Source organism: Pipistrellus kuhlii, unplaced genomic scaffold, assembly GCF_014108245.1.
Source record: "Pipistrellus kuhlii isolate mPipKuh1 unplaced genomic scaffold, mPipKuh1.p scaffold_m20_p_3, whole genome shotgun sequence".
Taxonomy (NCBI): domain Eukaryota; kingdom Metazoa; phylum Chordata; class Mammalia; order Chiroptera; family Vespertilionidae; genus Pipistrellus; species Pipistrellus kuhlii.
Window position 1 is genome coordinate 97,840,721 of NW_023425529.1, and position 15,245 is coordinate 97,855,965.

General features: G+C 43.1%; 1 protein-coding gene across 1 annotated transcript in view; it reads right to left on the reverse strand.

The window, feature by feature from the left end:
- The window catches only part of TRPC4 (transient receptor potential cation channel subfamily C member 4), a 319,844-nt gene that overhangs the window by 57,014 nt on the left and 247,585 nt on the right, over positions 1-15,245 (reverse strand). Inside the window, exon 6 of the mRNA XM_036454947.2 lies at positions 1,628-1,941. Within this exon, the coding sequence (XP_036310840.1) occupies positions 1,628-1,941 (314 nt within the window). The remainder of the gene's footprint in view (positions 1-1,627; positions 1,942-15,245) is intronic.

Genomic DNA, 15,245 nt, shown 5'->3' on the forward strand with positions numbered 1-15,245 from the left:
GGCACATGCCCCTGACCGGAATCGAACCTGGGACCTTTCAGTCCACAGGCCGACGCTGTATCTACTGAGCCAAACCGGTTTCGGCTGTACATTCTTTTTGATTAGTGTTTTTGGGTTTCTTCGGATATATTCCTAGAAGTGGAATGACTGGATCAAATGGTAGTTCTATAATTAATTTTTTTAGGAAACTTCATACTGCATAAACAAAGTTTTACTGAAGCAAAAACATAGTCATTTATTTATGCATTACCTATTATATATTTTGTATTACAATGGCAGAGATAACTGTAACAGAAAAACATATGGCCCACAAATATTTACTATGTGTCTTTTTCATAGAAAGTTTGTCCCATCTTAGGGCAATTAGTAATAGTTAACAAATAATTGACTCTCAAGCCTAGTCTTTGAAAAATGTCATTTCTTTTACCTGATTTTGCTTTTAGTTGTAAGAGGATTAAGATATGTATGAAAGAACTTTAACATCTGGAAAACAACTAAAAAAAAGACGGAAAAGCACTTGTATTTTCTTATATGATTGCTTTTACATGTAAACATTCTATTTTTTAATGGATGTGTAAAGCTATCAATAGGACACAGATTTCCATTTTATTCCACATTTTATTTATGTATTTATTTACTTATTTTTAATTATGTTTTTATTGATTTTAGAGAGGAAGGGAGAGGGAGAAAGAAACATCAATGATGAGAAAGAATAATTGACCGGCTGCCTCCTGCAAGCCCCACACTGGGGATCGAGCCCACAACCCGGACATGTGCCATGATCGGGAATTGAGCCAAATCCTCCTGGTTCATAGGTCAACACTCAACCACTGAGCCAATTTGGTGGGTTTATTTCACATTTTAAAAGCGTATACATGGACCTTGAGAATATCATGCTAAACAAAATATGTCAGTCAGAAAAAGCTAAGAACCATATGATTTCACCTATATGTGGGATATAAAACTAAAATTCATAAACACAGACAACAGTAAGGTAGTGAAGTGGGTGTGGAGGTAGTAATAGGTAAAGGAGGCCAAATATATGGTGATAAAAAATGACTGACTGTGGGCACAAGTACAGATTATGTATCACAGAAATGTATATTTGAAACCTATATAATCCTTTTAACCAATGTTATCCCAATACATTTAATAATTCAAAAAAATTATATATAGGTGTCTTTCGTAAGTTCATTTTGGAAGAAATTATATTTTACAAAAACTTAGCTAAAGAACATATATGCACAATCAACAATATAGTGATAGCCAGAGGAAGAGGGAACAGGGACTGAATAGAGGTGGGCAAAGGGAGGGGGAAATGTGGACATCTGTAATAGTGACAATTATAAAAATAAAGTTACAAGAAATGGACTATTTAGTTTGAATACTATGAAGATAACAGAATAAATTATAATTTTATTATTTTTCTTTTCACATACTATGTGACGTAATTTATATGAAGCACTGATAAAAGCAAAATGAATGAATGAATTAAATATTTAAAGGCATGTTAACTCTGTTCTCTATTAAGCATACTTTTCTTTGCAACCACTTGTCAACGATTTTTCAAATTAATAATATTCAATCTAAATTTCTGCATGTTATTGATAGAAATGTTTAGACTTACGTTGAAAATGCATTATTCTGCTTTTCGCATCGTATGCCTTTGCAGTTTAAACCTTTTGTTTCTTCATAGTAGAAATATAATTGATTTAGGCCATTAGCAAATGCTAACAACACAAGGCAGTATATGAATAGAAACTTCAAAATGTCCAGGAGCATTCTTCCCAAAGATATCTGCAGAGGCCCCAGGTGAGAATTTGCAGTAAACAGTGAGATCAGGCGTAGGGAACTGAAGATGTTTGCAATCGCAAATAAAGCTTCAGCCACCAGAGTGGGATGCCACATGTCCCAAGATTCTCGAGGATTAAGAGCACTGTACTGAAGAAAAGAGAAAAATAAAAAGTAAAACAATTGCATACATATGAACATGTCAGGCCAGGATACTTTTTTGAGAAGCTGATGTCCTCCACAGCAATGGCAGCAATACTAATCTGAAGAAAAAAAAAATATCCTATATAATAAAAACCTAATATGTTAAGTGTCCACTCACTATAACGTGCACTGACCCCCAGGGGGCAGACAGTCAACCAGTATGTTAGCTTGCTGCTGGGGTCCAACCTTTCAGGACTGAACATGCCCTGGAGCCCTCCTGTGATCCCTCTCCAGCTGGCCAACCTCCCGCATCCCTCCCCAGTCCTGATAGTGCACCACTGGGGTCCATCTGCCTGGCCTGTGACCTCTCGCAATCTGGAACCCCTCAGGGGATGTTAGAGAGCTGGTTTCAACCTGATCCTGCAGGCCAGGCTGAGGGACCCCACTGGTATATGAATTTGTACACTGGGTTTCTAGATAATTTATAATTTATAAACTTAAAGTGCCTTCCTGACCTGTCCTTTTTATTTGTAGTATACATTAATATGTGAATTACATCTCCTCTTGCCTTTCCAATGGAATTTTTTTTAAAAAAGAAGTGTTACATTTGGGGTGGGGGAGAGTAGTATCTGATTTTACATTGGGGAAAATATAGCAATATCATTGTAACAAAGAAAAAATCCTATCTAATAAAAGAGTAATATGCAAATTAACAGTCACTCCAACACGCAAGATGGCTGCCTCCGTATGGTCAAAGATGGCTGTCACAAGATGGCCATCAGGGGAGGGCAGGTAGGAGGGTCCAGGCCTCAAGGAAGGGCAGTTGAGGGTGATCAAGCTTGCTGGGGAGGGCAGTTAGCGGTGACCAGGCTGGTAGAGGAGGGAAGCTGGGGCAATCAAGCCTTCAGGGAAGGGCAGTTGGTGGGGACCCAGGCTTGCAGGGGAGGGCAGTTAGATATAATCAGGCTGGCAGGGGAGCAGTTAGGCATCATTCAGGTTGTCAGGGGAGTCGTTAGGGGGTGATCAGGCTGGCAGGCTGAAGCAATTAGGGGCAATCAGGCAGCCAGGCAGGCAAGCAGTTGGGAGTTTTGAGGTGGATGTCCCAGATTGGAGAGGTTGCAGGTTGAACTGAGGGACACCCCCTACTCCCATGCACCAATTTCATGCACTGGCCCTCTAGTATATTATAAGTGAAAGGCACTAAATTTTTAACAAAATAATGATTTTACTTACCAACCTATCTAATAATAGAGTAATATGCAAATTACCATCACTCTGCAACAAAACGATGGCCCCCATAGCCACAAGATGGCAGCACCCAGTCCCCTCAGGCCCACTGCTGGAATGTCCAGCCTGTCTGCAGGAGCAGCCTCCCAGCTCCACTGCAGGAGTGGACCCCCTGTGAAGGATCGCAGGGTGTTGGGGGTCTGCTCTGGCCCCAGGCCGAAAGCCTCTGCTGGAGGGTTTTGGCCTGGTGCAGGAGAGAAGCCCCTGTGATCGACTGCAGAGAGCTGGGGTCGCTTCAGCCTGGTGCAGGAGAAGACCTCCTGCGAATGACCGCAGGGATATGGGGGCCTCTCTGACACCAGGTGGAAAGCCTCAGTTTCTGCCTGTTGCAGGAGCAGACCCCCTGTATTTTGTAGCGTGGGCAGGGAGCTGGGGGGTCTGCTTTCAGTCTGGGCAGGAGCTGACCCCCTGTGATTGATTGCAGGGAGATGGGGGTCTGCTCCTGCCCAAGAGGCTTTTGGCCTGGGAAGGCCTGGGCAGGGGCTAAGTCGGTGATCAGAGGGAGCTGGAGGGGGCCCTGCCCAGGCCTAAAGCTTCGGCCAGAGGCTTTAGGCCTGGGCAGGGCCCAGCCCTCGATGGGTGTGAACTATAGAGGAAACACCTTTTCTGACTGCACGTTGGCTAAGCTTTCTCTATGCCACTGGTAATATTCTTAGTAACTTGGGTAATAAGAATCCAAAAAGGTGACCTAGGGTTTTTCCACCACACTTCTGGAGAAAAAAAATGAAGGTCTGCTGCTGGAGGGCTAAGAAGTGTCATATCCTTCCTAGCTGGTTTGACTCGGTGGATAATGCCTCCTCCTACAAACAGCAGGGTCTGGGTTCTATTCTGATCAAGGGCATGTACCTAGGTTGCAGGATCCTCCTTGACCGAGGCCCAGATCAGGGCTCATGCAGGTGGCAACCAATCAAAGTGTTCCTCTCACTTTGATGTTTCTCTCTATCTTTCCCTTTCTCTACCAGATTCTCTCAAAGTCAATGGAAACATATCCTCAGGTGAGATAAAAATAAGAAAGAAAGAAATGCATATTCTATGAAAGGCACATGTTGAAAATGCCTAAAGAAAGTTGTCATTTTTTCATGGTGAATGGACTGGAGTCTGGGTTGATGAAAACACCTTGGTGGCTGGGGTGACTGGCAGAGGATTCAGCAGTGGGGTGATTGGGCTGGTGACTTCCCCTGATCAGCCTGGTTGCCTCCCATAAAGGGAGGCCAGATTGCAGCTTAAGCCTGGTCCCTGGGTGGAGCAGGCCTAAGCTGTCAGTAGGACATCCCCTGAGGGCTTCTAGTATGTGAGAGGGGGCAGGTTGGGCTGAGGGACCCCTCATTTCCAGTGCACAAATTTTGTACATCAGACCCCTAGTATTTGAAATACTTGGCTATTCTAGAGAAATGCATGTTTGATACAAATTACATATAAATGAGCACAAGTAGTGGTCATGTTGCCTTGGAAATAGAAATGGCCAATATTGGCATAACAGTTAGTACTTTGTATCTGTTATATCCTAAAATAGAGCCCCGGTGCATGAAACTTATGCATGGGTGTGTGTGTGTGTGTGTGTGTGTGTGTGTGTCCTTCAGCCCAGCCTGCACCCTCTCCAATCTGGGATCCCTTTCACAATTCAGGACTGCTGACTCCGAACCACTCACCTTCCTGGCTGCCTCATTGCCTCTAACCACTTCTACCTGCCAGCCTGATCACCTCCTAACCACTCTCCTGCCAGCCTGATAGATGCTGAACTGCTCTCCTGCCAGCCCAATTGCCCCTAACTGCTCTCCTGCCAATGCCCAGTCATCCCTAACTGCCCTCCCCTGCAGGCCTGGTCCCTTCTTACTGCCCTCCCTGATGGCCTGGTCCCACCAACAGCCTTCCCCTGACAGCCATCTTGAGTCCACATGGGGGCAGCCATCTTTGAACACATGGGAGCAACCATCTTGTGTGTTGGAGTGACTGTCAATTTGCATATTACTCTTTTATTAGATAAGATTTAGATAAAAATCTAGAAATCATCCTGGATATCAATGAATTGCTATTTTAAAAATATTCCATGTGTCAATAATGTGATATTTATCTTAACAGTCCTTAATTATATAACATGTGATTTGAGAAAAATATTTGCTAGGTTAAACTTTGACCAACAATTATTTTGTGTTAAATAAATGTCAGCATTGAACTATTAGTATTAAGCTATATAAAGAGCACAATATAATTTGTTCCTTGTAATATTAAAGTAAATTTGGTGGTGTTTTTTTAAAGGAGGTCAAATACACTCTTTGAAAAATTCCATTATGAAAACCTATAATTATATATGTATATGAAGTTAATAATAAAAAAAATATGTCTAGACAACTGTATCTTTTTCTTGTCAGGACAAACTTTCTGCATGTGTGTGAGTCAAATCAGAATATTTTCCTTCTTTTTATATTTTATTTTATATCAATGACTTAACAAATGTTAATTCTCCTAAAAATAATAGATAGTATGTTTTTAATCTCCCTGAGGAAAAAAAAAAAAACACATCACAAGAAACTGATTTTGTTCAACATACTTTTGCTTAGGTACAATTTAAAACATCAAATTTGCCACAGTGCCTGTATCAATCTGCATTTCCATCAATAGTGCACGAGGGTTCCCTTTTGTACATATCTTTGCCAACACTGGTTGTTTGTTGATTCACTGATGATAGGATTTTTCTAAAAAAATTAAAATTAGAACTGACATATGATCCAATGATTTCACTTTTGGGAATATATCCAATGAAACCTGAAACACTGATTTGAAAGAATATATATACTCTTAAGTTCAATGCAGCATTATTTCTGATTTGGAAGCAGCCCAAGTGCCTATATATATATATATATATATATATATATATATATATATATATATATATATATATACATACACACACATATATATATATCCTTATTATGGAAATAGACCAAACAGTAGAACAACCAAACAACTGGTTGCTATGATGTGTGCTGACCACCAGGGGGCTTAGGTGGGTGTTGGCCATGGTGAGATGGTGGAACAGGTGAGCGAGGGTGCCAGACCAAGGTAGGGTGCCTGTTGCTGTCATCAAGATAAGTCTCTGGTGGTTATTGAAAATTCTTTGCTCCTGAAGGACGATTGGGGCTAGCAGCTGCCTCTCACACCTGCTGCCAGCGATGGCCCCACTTACACCCACTCTTGGTGCCAGAGCCATGGGTTGTACCTGCTGCTGGAAACCAGTGCCAGTCCTGATTGACCGGCACCATCAATGGGTGCAAGTGGCGGCTGCTGGCCCTGATCACCCCTGAGGGCTCCTCTACCTCTCCCTGCTCCTGAGGGGCAATCAGGGCAGTAGCTACCACTCACACCCACTGCTGGCACCACCAGCCCCAACTACTCCACACTGTCAGCAGGTACAAGTGGGACTAGCACCATCAGTACATGGGAGCGGTGACAGTGGGAACAGGGCTGCCAGCCAACTGGGGACCTGGGGCTGTGGCCGGAGGGCCTGGGTGGGGTCACAGAGGATGGACTGAGACCTGTCCCTATGCCCAGTGCAGCCTTGTGGCCCACAGTTTCTTTCAAGGTGCATGAATTTGTGCACTAGGCCCCGAGTTAATAGATAAATAGATAAAAACATTGTGGTACATTACAGTGGAATACTATTCAGCAATCACTTGGTCCGAAAAAAAGAAGGAACTCTTACCATTTGTATCAATCTGGATGGATCTGGAGAGTATTATGCTAGGTGAAATAAGCCAATCAGAGAAAGATAAGTATCATATGATTTCACTTATATGTGGAATCTAATGAAAAAATAAATTACCAAAACAGAAACAGACTTATATATACAATGAACAAACTTGAAGCTGTCAAAGAGGAAGGTGGCTGTGATAGGGGAGGGGCACATAGTAGAATTAGAGTTATTTAATAGCTACTCACTGTAAAGAAGAAATTTTCTTATAGATACTGGAGATAAGGCAGCCTGGAGCCAAGTTAATAGACAGAATTTATCTGAAGGGAGACAGTGTTCTGGCTAATCTTTGCAGTGTTCCAGGGCTAATCTTTGAAAGGACAATAAAAAAAGGTAGGAGAAGAGAAAATGGCAGCTGAATAGTCAGACCTGTCACGCACCTCCTTCTAGGGCTGGAATGAGAATATAACTAAATTGGAGAACATTCACCTGGAATTTCCAACTGTAGTCTGGTTGAGGAGTTGACTCCTAACAAGTAAGACCAGAAGGCACCTGGAGACCAGTATGAAGGGTGAGATCAGGAGGGGTGGGGAGACCGGAGTGGAGGAATCTGAGATATAGGGACAACTGTTCTGGGAGCACAGGCAGGGATCACACACTCGCCCAAGGCTACAGTGGTGGCAGCAACCAAACAGGCAGTGCTTCCTGACCAGCAGTAACAGGGTGACCTGCAGCACCTGTATCATCCCAAGCAGCTGTGAAAGGTAGCAGGACTGCTGGTGGCAGCCAAGTCTAGACCCGGCAGACCAGAGCCAGTGGGAAGAGAGCCACAGTTTCAATTGCCTTTTTTTTTTTTTTTTTTTTTTTTTTTTTTTTTTAATCTCTAAACACAGAGCACAGGAGTTTTGAGTTACAACTACACACCCCAAACATTGGCACAGGGAGTGAGGCTGAGGACTTCAGGTGCTTGAGGACAGGCAAGGGTGGGAAGCAGGGCAGGGAGACTTGGAAAAGCAGTAGCCAGGAATCCTGCATTGGGTTGTTTATAAACCAAAATGGTCATTTTCCTTGGGAGAAACTATCTGCACCAAACATCCAGAGGGCAGGTAAAGGAAAACAAAACAAAACTGCCCTAGGTGTTACAGCCTGCCACACCCTGCATTTTGAGCTTTACTGATGAAACAAATGCAGAGGCCAAACTTAAGGATCTGAACAGTCTCAATGATTCCTCAGTGACCAGAATGGAAGAGGAGCCATCTTCCCTACTATTCTAAGTATCACACTATAAAAATTCAAGTACCAGCTGACCCTATTTGTCTCCATATAATGACCTCTAGGGAAGAAAAAAGTCACACAAGTACAGTAGGCACAGAGAGTCCTAATCAAGATAAAACGAAAAAAAAAAACCTACTCCAAGATACATCATAATTAAATTGGCAAACATTAAAGACCAAGAAAAAATCTTAAAGACTGCAAAAGAGAGATAGAATGTTTACCCACAAAGGATCTTTCACTAGGCTATCAACTGATTTCTTAACAGAAACATATCAGAACAGAAGTATACAAGTGATTATAAGAAACAGAATGAATATAAGAATACTCTATCCAAAACCGCTATCATTCAAAACTGAAGATGTAATTAAGAACTTTGCAGGAGCAAAATAAAGTTCAAGGGAGATTAATACCAATAAACCAGCAATGCAAAAAATTCTGAAGGGAATGTTGTAAAAAGAAAAAAAATAGAGAATTAAGAACACAGGCATAAAGAGTAAAAATGGCTACAAACAAGTACCTATCAATAATATTGTTAAATATAAATGGACTAAATGCTCCAATCAAAAGACATAGAGTGGCTGAATAAATAAGAAATAGATATATGCTGTCTACAGGAGACCCATCTCATAACCAGGTACTCACACAGACTGAAAGTATAGGGGTGGAAATAATATTTTTCAGGAAAATGTAAATAAAATAAAATAAAAGCTGGGGTAGCAATACTTAAATATGACAAAATAGACCCCAAAGTGAAGTCCATAACAAGATATAAGGAATGGCACATCATAATATTAAAGGGATTGATACAAAAGGGGCTCTAACTCTAACCCAATACAAAAGTATCCAAATATATATATTTTAAAATCTTCTGGTGAGATAGAAAATGGAAGCTGAATATGCAGCAGTGTCATGCACATCCTTCTAGGGCCAGGCCAGAAAAGCAACTAAATTAAAAAAAAAAAAAAAAAAAAAAAAAAAAAAAAAAAAAAAGACAAAGGATGCCTAGAGAATGCTGTTTGCCAGCCAGTGAGTGGTGAAGTACCTCCTGGCAGGCTCCCAGATGTCTGTGAGGAGCGCATGCTGCCAGAGTGAGCTCCCATACCAGGCCTCCTCACCAGCCCACTAGGACCCAGAATCCTAGGACCTGGCTCTAAAACCCTGCAGTGAGTGCAAGCCAGAGGAAATCCTGTGCCACAACCTTTCCCCAGACCACAGAACCATGCAGCTAACCTGACCCAAAGCCACCTAGCACCCACTCAACCCTGAGCTTTAGGACCTGCTGCCAAGATAAACTGGAGCCACAAAGACCACACCCCACTCCAGGCCACAGGAGAGTGCAGAATCTGCAACCCACAGCAACCTGTGCCCACCCCACCATGGCCCCCCTGAATAATCTTGCTGGGGCCATCCAGAGAAACTCAAAGGTTACTTGACTCCAGTGGACAGGAAAGCATGGGCTGAGATATCCAAGGCAACTGAACCCAGTTTCACATGAGAATGGGCAAACTGGAGCAATCTAGTGCACATCTCACTCCAGGCTATAAGAAAATGAGGATTATGCAACCCAAAGCAACCCATGCCAACTCAACCCTGACTCCAGGCTCTTGCTTCAGAGGCAACCTATAGTTAACCCAGTGCATGCCTCACTCAGGCCACAAGGGAGCTCCAACTGTGTAACCCAAAGCAACCTGTATCTACTTCTCTCTGGTCCTTGGAACAGTCCTGCAGGGGCTACCCAGATCACCCCAACACATGCCTCACTTTAGGCCACAGGAGAGCACTGCTGGGGAGACCTGAAGAAAGCAAGTGTGCCCAGACAGGTGACACAGGACACACTGTAAGTGCACTGCCAGAGGGACCACAAAACAAATGGCATGACAGAAGGCTCTGGGTCCTCACAAAAATTCACAAACCGGAGGAAGTGTGCAAGTGCTCCCACCACCCTGAGCATCTGAAACAGACAATTGAGAAACCAGGTCATTGAAAGAAAGGGACACAACTGATAGAAGAAAATATAAAGGTGTGAGTCTCAACACAGACTCAGCCTCTGGGCTAATGATTTTCAGACCATTGTCCTGATAGGGTCTTCAACTTCTCAAACCCCAAATAGGTTACCAAGGGCCAGAAAGAGACAGCAAAAATGGGGAGACAAAGAAACAATCCCTCAAAGAAAGAAAAAGAGGAATGATCAGAAAGGGCACTAAATGAAACAGAGGCCAGCAAAATGTAAAAAAAAAAAAAAAAGAATTCAGAGTGAGGGTCATACAGTTCATCAACCAGGTGGATGAGTAGAAAAAAAAATTAGGTAAGAATCAAGAGGAAATAAAAAAGATATATCTACAATACAAAACATGATGAAAGGTTTCAACAGTAGACTAGGAGCAGTGGAGGACTGAATTAGTTAGTTAGAAGATTGGGCAGCAAAACACACTCAATCTGAACAGCAATTGGATAAAACAAAACAAAACAAAACAAAAAAACAAAAACAAAACAAAAAAAAAATTAGAAAGCTGGAGGAGAGACTAAGGGAGGCCTGGTGCATGGGTGGAAGCCTGCTGGACTGCCCTGAAAAGGGCCCCAGATTGAGGTGGGCAATCCCAGCTTGAAGGGGGGCAGGACTAGCCAGGGCAAGGGGTGGCCAGGGGTTTGCAGGCTGGCCATGCCCCTGACATGGGTTAGGGTTCCAGTTGGAGGGTAAAGGGCCATGGGTGGTTTTCAGATGGGCCATTCCCCCAACTTTTTCCAGAATGACATCCAGAAGATGTCTGGTCTATTTGCTTCCACCCATGCACCAGGCCTCTATCTTATATAATAAAAATGTAATATGAAAATTGACCCTAATGGAAGAATAACCAGAATGACCAATGGACCAGTAACTATGAGACAAACTGACCACCACTTGGTTCCTTTCCCCAGCCAGTAGGCTCTGATCACCTAATGGCCACCCATGGCAGTGGTGGGGCCAGTGGGTGGGCAGGAACAGCTGACCTCTCAGTCCCATCCCCTGGCCAACAGGCACCAATTACCCGATGACAAAACCAGGGGTAGGTGGCAGCAGGGGGCATGTCCAGCTGTGGGCAGCTGGGGAAGCTGGCTCTGATCCCCGGCCAGGCCTAGGATCAAGTTTCATGCACTGGGTCTCTAATAGAGTATAAATGGCAACAAACAAGTACCTATTGATAATAACCTTAATTGTAAATAGATTAAATGCTCCACACCTGAAATTGCTGCTGCACACAACCATATAAAAACTACAACTAAAAGACGAAACAAATATCATCCAGAACCATGGGAAAGTAGGCTGAGTGGAAATTCTACAACTAGAAGGAAAGAGAAAAGCATATTGAGTCTGGTAGGAGGTACAAAGGTATGGAAGTGTGGAGGTATGGTAGTGTGCAAGTTAGGGGCTAGCAACTGGGTACGCTGTTGTCTTTTTCAATTGGGAGGGAGATACAAGCTCCTGACTGCTCTAAACTCCAGTTCCAGGTGAGACTCTGGGGACCCAGACTCATACGTAGAGAAACTGGACTGTCTGGCATCGGGCCAGAACATGAGAGCAGCTTGCTCTCAGAGGTGCTTGCAGCAATCATTGTTCCTGCATGGTCCGGTGGAACACAGAGATCCAGGCGCCTTTTTGGGAAGGGCTGACAGGCAGCCATTGCTGTTTGATCCATCCTGCTGATTCCCTGAGACTCCACCAAACCAATTTACAACAACATCCAAGCTATGTGCAGAGGCTTTTACATATGAATGGACTGACCTTTTGCAGTCTAAAACCTAACAAACTGCAGCTGGGTCAGAGAGTTCCAAAGCTTCCAAAAGAAGTCCGAAGGCCCAGCAGCAGCAGCCTGCATTGATTAACAGCTGGGCTTCATCTGGATACCTCTAAACCCCACACAAGAGGAGGAATCTGCAGATCTCTCTGTAACTCCTGCTGGGTGGCCTCAAAAGTTGGCTGACTTTGTACTTCCTTGGGGATCCAAGAGCCAGTTTACCCAGTGGTCAAAGTGAGAACATCCAGATTACCACTCTTCAGATCCATAAGTGACACACTCAGGGAGCAGATTCAGTGAGTGCCAAAGCCCCACTGAAGCAAGTCCTGCACCACAAGGGTGTCTCCAGCACAGAAGTACTTGCACTGTAGACAACTGATCCTCACAGCCAATTGGCCTGGAGGTCAGTTCCTCCCAGTGATACCAACAGTAATCAAGGCTTAACTAAAACAAGACTGTGCACAGAGCCCACAAAGGGATGCACAAAGGGGTGCACCAAGAGTGTTCACCTTGGGTAATTAAGGAGATTGAGACTCTGGGCCCGATAGGACACCTAGCACATAAAGCCACTCTATCAACACAGGGAAGCAGCTAAAATGCAGAGACAAAGAATCAGGTCACAAATGAAGGAAATGGAGAAAAGCAAACTACTGGATATACAATTCAAAACCAAGGTTACAAGGTTACTCAAGAATCTTCTAGAAACAAATGAGAAATTTAGTGGGATCATCAAGGATATGAAAAAGGGCCAATCAGAAACTAAGCATACACTGACTGAAATAAAGAATAATATACAGAGATCCAACAGCAGACTAGAGGATCCCAAGTATCAAGTCAAAGATTAGAAATACAAAAAGAAAAAAAGAAAACAAAAACAAACAAACAAAAAAAAACACCCAACAGGAAAATAAAAAAGAGAAAAGAATCCAAAAATATGAAGATAGTGCAAGGAGCCTCTGGGACAACATCAAGTGTACCAACATCCAAATTATTGGGGTGCCAGAAGAGAGAGAGCAAGATATTGAAAACCTATTTAAAGAAATAATGACAGAAAACTTCCCCAACCTAGTGAAAGAAATTGACCTACAAGTCCAGGAAGTGCAGAGAACCCCAAATAAAAAGAATCCAAAGAGGACCACACCAAAACACATCATAATTAAAATGCCAAGGGCAACAGACAAAGAGAGAATATTAAAAGCAGCAAGAGAAAAACAATTAGTTGCCTACAAAGGAATATTCATATGACTGTCAGCTGATTTCTCAACAGAAACTATGCAGGCCAGAAGGGAGTGGCAAGAAATATTCAAAGTGATGAATATCAAGAACCTATAACCAAGATTACTCAGAAAAGCTATCATTTAGGATTGAAGGTCAGATAAAGAGCTTCACAGACAAGAAAAAGCTAAAGGAGTTCATCACCGCCAAACCAGTATTATATAAAATGCAGAAGGGTATTCTTTAAGAAGAGGAAGAAGAAGAAAAAGGTAAAGATAAAAATTATGAACAACAAAGTGACAACAAATATATATCTGTCAACAAGTCAATCTAAAAAGCAAGTGAATAAAAAATCTGATGAACAGAGTAAACTACTGAATATAATAGAATCAGGGGCATAGAAAGGGAGTGGACTGATAATTCTTGAAGAGACGGGTTGTGGGGGGTGGGGGAAGAGACAAGACAAAAATTGTACACCTATGGATGAGGACAGTGTCGGGGGGTGGGGTAAGGGAAGAGGGTGGGGTGGGAACTGGATGGAGGGGAACTGTGGGAGGAAAAAGAGGCACAACAGCAATAATTTGAACAATAAATATGCACTCCTCCTGGCTGTGGAAATTCTGAATTCACTCATCCTGAATACATGGCCACACATGCCTCAATTTCATGGCTTTAGTGCCAGGGCTCTTCAGAGTGCTTCAGTGCTCAATGCTGGATAATGCATTATGGGTATTCCTGTGAGCTGCCACTTGGAGCATGTGCCTATCCACCACAGATGCAGCAGCAAAAACTGAGTGCTCCCAGCCCACTTCTGCAGAACTCTGGACACTTTAGTTGTGCTTTTACAGCACATAGGCCTTCTTCACTCCACAGGAAGCCCTTGGGTGCCCTCTGTGATCCTCAACTCGGCATGCACTTATATAAACAGGAGCTGGGCTTTAGAAATGCTGAATTCCCTCTTCTAGGATACCTGCCCACAGACACTGCAATCCCATGGTTTCAGAGCAAGGGCCCTTCAGAGTGGATCAATATACACTGCTAGAAAATGCACAATGGGTGCCCCTGTGATCTGCCACTGGGTCACCTGTATACAACCATGAGAGCATCAGCAAAAGTTGAGTATGCCCAACCCACAGCTACTGAACTCTGGACACCACAATCATACCTTTCCAGAGCGTAGGTCTCCTGATACCCATCACCCCAACAGATGGTTCCTGGGTGCCACTGTGATTCCCTGCTGGGCACAGGTGATTTCAACCAAGGGCACAAGACAGCAAAAATTGGAACACACCCCTCCAATGCTGCTGACTCTAGACACCACAGTTGCACCTTTTCATTTCACAGGCCTACATCAAGAGAACACAAATATCAAGTAGGGAGCTATGCTAGATTACTAAGCCCAGGAAACTCGAGAGATCACACCAGTAGCAACATCACCAAAAGATCCTGGGTAGCAAAGTAATTGGATCTACAATTAAAACATTACAGAAAAACATAGGAAGATAAAAAACAATCCCCTAAGACACATGTGTCAAACACAAGGCCCTTGGGCCAAATCCGTCCTGCCAGGCCTTGCAATGTGGCCCGCACCGCACTGTCATCACTGCACTCCGCTGCGTTTCCATCACAATGACAGTTTATGACTGTTCAGTAAACCATTCGGCCAGCGATTTAGGCTGGATTTTAGATTTTGGCCCCTTCTCTGATTGAGTTCGACACCCCTACCCTAAGGAAAGAAAAAGATGAATCATTAGAAAGAGAGTGAAATGAAATTGAGGCTAGTAAAATATCAGAGAAAGAATTCAGGTTATAAGGATGATCAAATGGTTGGATGACAAATACACACAACTCAACGACAATTATAAGGAGCTGAATGAGAATGTCACCAACATGAAAAGGAACCAAGAGGAAATGAAGAATGGCATAGCTGCAATAAAGAACACAATGAAAGGCTTAAACAATATACTAGAAGAGGCTGAGGACAACATCAACGAATTAGAAGACAATGAAGGAAAAAAAAACACACAAACACAGCAGCAACTGGAAAGATTTAAAAAGCAAGAGGAGAGCCT